The sequence below is a fragment of the Nelumbo nucifera genome, chromosome 2 (genome assembly GCF_055504915.1).
Source record: "Nelumbo nucifera cultivar China Antique chromosome 2, China Antique-T2T, whole genome shotgun sequence".
Taxonomy (NCBI): Eukaryota; Viridiplantae; Streptophyta; class Magnoliopsida; order Proteales; family Nelumbonaceae; genus Nelumbo; species Nelumbo nucifera.
This window is the reverse complement of record NC_142650.1, coordinates 89,245,538-89,253,864: the sequence shown is the minus strand read 5'-3', so window position 1 is coordinate 89,253,864 and position 8,327 is coordinate 89,245,538. Positions and strand designations below refer to the sequence as shown.

The following is an 8,327-nucleotide window of genomic DNA, read 5'->3' as shown; positions in this document are numbered from 1 at the left end:
TTCGGGCTGTGAGACCAATCGTAATGCCCCACGCCAGCCATAAAATGAATATGGCCCATGACTGATGGTTGGAGTGAGGCATTATGATCGGTCCCACAGCCCAAAACACAGCTATTAAATTCAATTAATCCACATAAAAAACCAGTATTTTCAATCCATCATTGATCCGTTTGGCGCTGTTTGGATTGTTGACTCTTTGATTTACCTCTAACCTGCCTGTTAGACATGTGGTTTTTTAATTCAAATAAGTGGACTGAATATGACCCATGTTTAAGTTAATATGGGCTTCCATGGGCCAAGGCCCAAATCTACATAAATATGACCCATGGCTTAATAATCCAAATGTACCAAATCCAATTAGACCCATGTTTTATTATAATTAGGTGGTCCCCAGTGGCAAGACTATTTATTCGCACATAATGGAGCATGCTTGGGAATTTACCCTAACCCTACACTCCATTTACATGGGATTGATTAATAATGTGGGCTGAAGTGGTCTCTTTTCCTTGATCACATTTACAAAAGCTTACTCACTCACACCAATACTTGAAAATTGCAAGCAATCACAAGCTCTTATAAGTCTTAACTCTACTTCAACATTAACAGAGAAGAATGAAGGAAAGAAGCTTCTTAGTCCTCTACTTCGCATTTACATTTAAACTCTCCCAAGAAGATCAAGCTACTACAAAAGGTCTTTCTTAGAAAAGCATTATTATAACTGATCAAGCGCAAAGCTTAGAGTGAAGAAATCTACATCAATTTTTCTTTCAAAAAGCACCAAAGTCGAAGAAACTTACATCAACATTTTAAGAAATACGATAAAACACACCAATGACCCTCATCTTTACCGAATTTGATTGTTAATCGGAGGTTGCTTATGCCATCGATCAAGTAGAATCAAAAGAAAATTCAAATTCCTTGTATTTTTCTTTATTACAAATTCCTTGTATTTTTCTTTATTACAAATTCCTAGTATAATTTTTCTCCATATTTTATGTTAATTAAATGCACAAAATTTTCCATGTAATAATTTAACTTCGGATCAAGTCCAAATCTACTCAAAACAAAAAACTGTTCCAACATGATCTGTATACGTAGTGGATTCCTGTCTTGTGGTGATCTATGTAGACAAATCATATGAAAAGCTTGTTGGAATAGTTTTTGTTGTGAGTAGATCTCAGCTCCTTGTGACCACCTCTTTACTACCATATTACAAACAACAATTTACTTAGTCAACAACCCGCTAACGTAGCCCAACCCTCATACAAATTGGGGTTAATGGACCAGATTACCTACCCATGCCCAGCCCAACCCCCAACCTAGCTATAACCAAGCCTGGGTCCAAGAGTGGTTAGAAGGTCGAGATAATGACAAATCTTGCTTGGCCAACTTATGAGCCACCCTATTGTATGCCCTATGCACAAAAGGCACTGAATAGTGTGAGAACTGAGATAACATGTGTTTCTTTGCAATTAGCAAGAGTAGTATTGATCCGTCGAGAAGGTAAAATAGGGGATGTTGGGTTTTGTTGGCATTTATTGAAAAAATGCCGCCATATCAACACTATATAAGCGTTGGCATTTATTACAGATGAAACAAAATGAAACAATTGTTTGGTTTCACTATTTATCAAATAAATGGTAGAAAACTGAAACATTTTGATTTTTGTGTGCATGAGGCATTTGGGGAAACGCCAAATTCTTCTTTCCCCCAATGCCCCTGTGTTTATTGAAACAAAATGCTGATGTGACACACTTTAATAGGTATTAATCTGAGATGAAAATTAAAAAACGTTTAAAGTAAAATTCAACCAAACAACAAAAACAGAAAATGTTTAAAATGAAAAACTATAAATAAACGCCCTATCCATAGACACCCACATAACTAAAGAACATAAGTAGTCACCTCCAACAAAGAGTTTATAACAACCTTAGCATCTCCCTCGAAATTCAACTTCAACTGTGCCTCACATTCTAAGTTGGAGAGCATAAAGATGTATTTAAGGATCTGGCCCTGATAAAGCTCCCCCTATGTTCTCGAATTACCACACCTGCACCAGCATGAGTAAAAGACACAGCTCCATTACCACCTTGCATCTTGCATTCCATATAATTACAGTACAATGAGCAACCATCAAGATGGAATCTTTTGATAAGGGATTCCAATCTGAGTGAGTATGACTCTCAAGTTTAATGGAAAGCCAAAACCAAAATGTGCTGAACAATTGGGCATTGAAAAAGAAAGTGCAAGAAGTTTCCTCGCCATGATTGCAAATGCTATAGGTGCTATCAATCTGCACATGTTTTTTGACTCGCTCTATCTACTTTGACTGTTACACAATTATTAATACACTTTCATAAAATTGCCTCCAACTATAATCTTCAAAAGCTACAAACTATAGAGATTTGGGGATGGTCGGCTACAATCAATTTGCAAGCTGAAAGAGGTTGAGAACTTCCCATGAGGCATTAATGTCCAGATAATGAAACGGTTTGGGCCATGGTTAGCAACACACAACACTTATAGCAGTTGATTTATTTTCAATTTCTAAGGGTTTGTCATCAAAGTTATATATTCAAATGAAGTTAATTGTCATAATAATGATCCATATAGCAGCAATGTGACCCAAATTAGGCTTATTAGAAAGATATGGCAATAACAAAATACTAAAGTTTTCTAAACTCAGTAGCTTGTCTATACGTTTTGGATTTTACAATAATAAAGTAGAATGCATATCAGAATTTAAGATGAATATTATTATTTAAATAATGATCATACTGTTTGAACTAATCTTTAAACATTAATTAATAAATCATTATAATTTTGTCATACTGCTGAAAGAAATGAAACAAACATTAGCATAGGATCATCACATACAAGCTCAGTTCTGCTATTCATAAAGACACTACCCACACATACCCACAAGACATTACAATCATACATGAACATCTCCCCATGAATGACAGCTGAGATGTTCTAGATGTGCAACTAAAATGTCTTGTGGGTAGTAGATCACACTCATTCCAAGCTATCTAGCTTCTTGTTAAAATCTCTATCTGGTTCTAGCAAAGACCTAGGATTGATTTTCCTAATTGTGATGAGTTCCAAAAACCCCAAACCTATTTTTGAAAAGGCATGTACTCTCGAAACAGATATAGAAAACATATTTTTGGTGCTGTAATGTAATTTTTATTTTCAAAACTTAAACAAGAAATGTCTTCTCCAATTTGTGGTTTCGAAAACAGGTTTCCTTTGATAATTCGATATTCTAATGCTTGCCTTGATCAAGGTTTTAAAAACCAACCTAGGAACATGACCACTTTGATGACTACGGTTTTTGGGTCATCAGTTCGACCATCCAACTCGAATACATACACACACGCACACATACATACATACATACATACATACATACATACATACATACATACATACATACATACATACATACATATATATATATATGTGTGTGTGTGTGTGTGTATTCTTTTATGAGAAAAGATAGAGGTAGATAGCTGTTGGTTGAGAAAACAAGAAAGAAAGGAAAGAAAAAAAGGAAAGGAAAAAAGTAAATAAAGAAATAAATGAAGGAAGAGGAGGTGATGTTCACCAATGATGGTGATAGCAATGGCCAAGGTGGTGACAATGTATGTGTTTGGTCCCATTTATGTTTATTGAATAAACGTTTCTACTTTATTTGCTGGTAAAACCGAGAAATGCAATAATTACAACCGTTTATAACAACTGGGTGCCACTAGGTGCCATTTCGGCGTAATAGTGAATAAACGCCTGGCCGTTTGTGGAAGCTTCAAAAAGTAACTTCTACCAACAGCTGGCATGCACGTAAACCAAAGTTCACTTTTTACATTTTCAATATATGCAGAAGAAAAAGAGAGAGAAAATGCTAAGATGACACTTATGTGGCACCATCAATAAACGTTTACTGAATAAACATAAACCATACCAAACATCACCAATGTTTCTCCCCAGCCATTTCCGCTTCTATCTTTCTCTGATTTGAGATCTAGTCTCTCTCTCTCTCTTTGATCTCGGTGATCTCAAATCTGAGATCTTGTCTCAATCCCTCTCCCATCTCTTAATCTCTTCTTTTTTCTATTAATAATCTTTCTTAAAAAAATTAAATATTTTTTTATTAAACTGCAAAGCGTTGCCTGAATTGAATAGTTTAATAGTTCAACCTTTCAGGTCAGTGGTTGTCCAGCCAATTCAACGTTTTCTTCTTTCAAAAAGTTAAACATGACTCACATCCAAAACAATGGCCTTGAGTCACATCCAAAAGACCACCCCAATACTTTGCTCCATTTATCCTCCACTATCTCTCCGCTCTCCATCTAATTGCGGATTGGTATGATTAATAGAAGCTTTACCTAGAATTGGTAAAGGGTATATAGAACATATTTTTTTATTAATTTTTTGACTTGAGAAATAATTAGGATTTTCTTTCTGAATCAAACTTAAACTTTTTACATTATTTTGAAAGAAAACACATTTTTAATAATATGTATTTTCATTTTTAATTGTGTAAAGTTAAACCTAATTAATTTCCTAAAGTAAATAAAATTCAAATACCGAGTTCATAAATAAAACATTGACTTCTACTACAACCCTAACACATGGCTTCTTGCATTATCAAATCTTGAGATTATGCACAAATCAAACAAGGATGGAACACAACTGTGGGAACCAACAATGTATTATATCCTATAATTTGCAATCATACATTAATATATAAGGATTGGCTTACAACCTAATGGCTTAAATCTTTTAAATATTTGCGAGCTTTGGTTATAAATTGAGTTGCTCGAGAATTTGTAGTTTCATTTGTATCATGTTATTTCGTTTTTTTTTTTTTATTTTGCATAATTCAGTGGTTCCTATTTTACATAAACCAACCTATTTTACATAATTCAGTGGTTCCTATTTTGGAAACTGTTGGTTGTATCATTTAAGACTTTGCTTATTGGATTTAATTGCTTTTGGCTGTGTTTGGAATCAGTGTAAAAATACATTGGTGATGTTTTACACTGAATCAGAAAATGACCGTTGCTTTTTTGAAAATAATGATGGGTGGAAGAGTGTAAAGTTTTACATCAATAAAATTGATGTAGTTTTTACATCGATTATCGATGTAAAACTTTAGAGTTGATGTAAAACTACACTCCATTCAAACACACACAAAACTACTCCATTCAAACACAAACAAAACTAAACAAGAGAATAGTTTTACGTTGATAATAATTACACCCTCTTTTCAAACGCATACAAAATTGAACCAATATAAAATTTACATCGATTCTTGATTTACTTGACATCCAAATGCAGCCTTAGTAAAAATGACATTACACATATAAATGGACCTTTTTTTAGCCTTCTTTTCTAAACAGGATACAACTGAACACCAATAAATATCTTGAGTCTAAAGATTCCTGTTTTTATTATGAATGAACTTCGTACCTATATATTCCAGATGGAGACTAGAAGTTGTAGGCTAGCTTGTGACTCACTACTTGGTCAAAGAACTTTGTCCATTTTCCTTGCCAACTTTACTTTCCCCACAGTTATAACGACAACCATGCCGCCTGGGCTTGTTTGGGTTATCTGGATCAGAATCACTGGACTCCATGAAAAGAGCCCTTAGGCACCTTCTTCTAACCACAGGCTGAGGAGCTGTGTTCAAATTGGCCTTGTCTTCCTCCAAATGTGCTGCTCCTGTATTCAAGTTGATAGCATCCATTGCTTTCTGAGAGACAACTAAGTGAGCTCCTGGGCTCCTTTCACTGAAGCAACTGTCCAAAAGAAGTGAATTGTTGATGCTCTGTGTATTGCTGTTAATGAACATTGCAGGTGATCTGCCTTCTGTCTTTGAATCATCCAAATTGCTTGCTTCAGCACTTCCCTCATCCTCGGTGGTTCCTTCCACTTGGTGGCCTTCCTGATTAAGCTTGTAGCTCCTGTGTATATGAATTGACTCTTCTCTTTTAGCTGACTCAGTACCTATGTGCATGGCTGCTCCTCTATTTTCACCAGCCAGGGTTATGACAGCCACTTTGTTCTCATCTATGGGCTCCTTGGGATTCCCCACTTCCAATCCCTTGATTTCTTTGTCCAAGGGGGGTTGTTGTTCATGGTGAGATACTGTAAAACTTGGGGGGAGTTGTTCTTTGCTCTCCCTTCCTTTGGAGCCTGTCACTGTTGTCTTCTTTCCATCCAGAAATATTTGCTTGTTAAGTTGCATGTGTTCTGTTTGAGATGCTATACCTGATTGCTCCTTCATCTTTGTCATTGATCCTGATGCCTTATTGCGACGAACTTCAGTGATTGTGCGTTCTGCTGGCTCCTGATGACTAGTAGCCAAGCCTTTCAGCTTCTCTTGTTTCCTTGTCTCTGGTATTGGTTTATGCTTCTCTCCTTCCATCTTTTCTGATCTTGGAGGCTGAGTAAGTGTAGAAGTAACCACTGAAGACCCTGATTTTGGTTTAGGAGGGGTTTTTGCCTGAGAGGTCTGATATGTTGATGGAGATTGAGGTTGTGAAGGAAGGGATTGCCTTGTTGTAGATGGAGATGGGTTTTGTGAGGATGTTCTGGTCAATGGTTTAGAGAGGGTGCGAGATGGTGATTGGGGCTGCGAGCCTATCCGTGGGCGGGTTGTGTAAGATGGTGATGGGGCCTTAGATGGAGGGGCTAAGTGAGATGGTGATGGGGATTGAGACTCAGACCTTGGTGGAGGCCTAGGGGTTGGCAATGGTGGCTGAACTGGAGGTTGGGGAGGAGCTGATGCTTTGTTTGCTGATGATAACCTGAAGCGTAATTTCTTCCTGCTGGGCTGTTCTGCCATGTTTCGGTTGGATGATTCTGATGAACTGTGGTGATTAGTGGTCTGACAAAAATGGGATTTTAGTGTAGGCATATAGGCTTGGATCTGATACCTTAGATTTTTCTGGGGCTTGAGTTTGGCATCTTTCTGCTTTTCACCAAACCAATATTTGTATCTTTTCATCAATAAGCTTGTTCTTCTCAGTTCCTTAGCATCCTGGTTTAGTATCTTCTTTAATTGATTCTTTATTGATTAATTTTCCTCTAAGGTCAGTAATCCTTTTTTGGGTAAAGAAGCAACCTTTTAGACATCTTACCTTTCTGACAAGAAGCCTAAAACCTTCTACCTTAAGCTTTGAGTCCATCACACATTCACGCTAGTTGATAATCACTATAAACTTTTACAGGGATGATAAATTGCATTATGTATAGGCCTTATTGCATTACTTAGCTACCTGTGTTCTAACTTGTTGACAAGTTTGGGAATTGGGATGACTAATGAACGCACAAGAGTGTTTTAATTGCTTCCTTGGTGGGTGATCTTCTTTCCATCAGAACCGCTTGTTCAATTTCCTAGTGACATTAATCAAGAATTTTTTCAGTCTCATTTTTGTACCCAATTAAGTATGCTTTATCTTTATAGAAAGCATTAAGGCCATGTTTGGGAGTGCTTAAGTTAAAAATAAGTGCTTAAAAGCAAGTACTTATTAGAATAATCATTTATTTGCATTTGGCATCCAACTTTTTCAAGTGCTTATTTTTTTAAAATAAACACTTATTTTATATTGGGTGTTTAGTAGTCTTTTTCTCTAATAAGCACTTAAATAAGCATTTGTGACTATTTTGTCATTTCATTTTCTTTTAAATTTCCAAAATATACCCTTTGAAAGTATTTTTATAAAAGTAATTTTATGAAAGCACTTTTAAGAAAGTATCCTTACGAAAGCACTTTTAAAAAAGTACTTTTATAAAGTGCTTTCACAAAAGTACTTTCACAAAAGTGCTTTCACGAAAGTGCTTTTGTAAAAATACTTTCATAAAAGTGCTTTCATAAAAGTACTTTCATAAAAGTACTTTCTTAAAAGTTCTTTCATAAAAGTACTTTCTTAAAAGTGCTTTTGTAAAAGTAATTTTGTAAAAGTTCTTTTATAAAAGTAATTTCATAAAAGTACTTTTATAAAAGTAATTTCATAAAAGTACTTTTATAAAAGTGCTTTTGTAGAAGTACTTTTATAAAAGTGCTTTTGTAGAAGTGCTTTTATAAAAAGTATTTTTATAAAATTCAACTAGGGATAATTTTATAAGTGGTATTTTAAAATTCAACTAGGGATAATTTTGGAAGAAAAAGATTGAATAAGTGCTTCTCGTATAAGCACTTAAAAAAACTAGAAATTTGGGCTTAAAAAATAAGCACTTATTTTGGGCTTATTTCCCAAATACCAATAAATGCTTAATGGCCCAAATAAGCACTTATTTTGAACAAGCACTTATTT

General features: G+C 35.2%; 1 protein-coding gene across 1 annotated transcript; it reads right to left on the bottom strand.

Moving 5' to 3' along the window:
* Positions 1–1,858: 1,858 nt before the first annotated feature.
* On the bottom strand, positions 1,859–7,438 carry LOC104606036 (oxidoreductases, acting on NADH or NADPH). The gene is made up of 2 exons (XM_010271053.3): positions 5,476–7,438; positions 1,859–2,050 (listed from the first exon to the last, which is right to left on the bottom strand). The coding sequence occupies exon 1, from the start codon at positions 7,016–7,018 to the stop codon at positions 5,525–5,527; it is 1,494 nt and encodes a 497-aa protein (XP_010269355.1). The 5' UTR covers positions 7,019–7,438; the 3' UTR covers positions 1,859–2,050; positions 5,476–5,524.
* Positions 7,439–8,327: the final 889 nt, after the last annotated feature.

Bases quoted from the DNA above. Each gene is read 5' to 3' on its own strand.
- LOC104606036 (XM_010271053.3), bottom strand. From the start codon at position 7,018: ATGAAAAGATACAAATATTGGTTTGGTGAAAAGCAGAAAGATGCCAAA.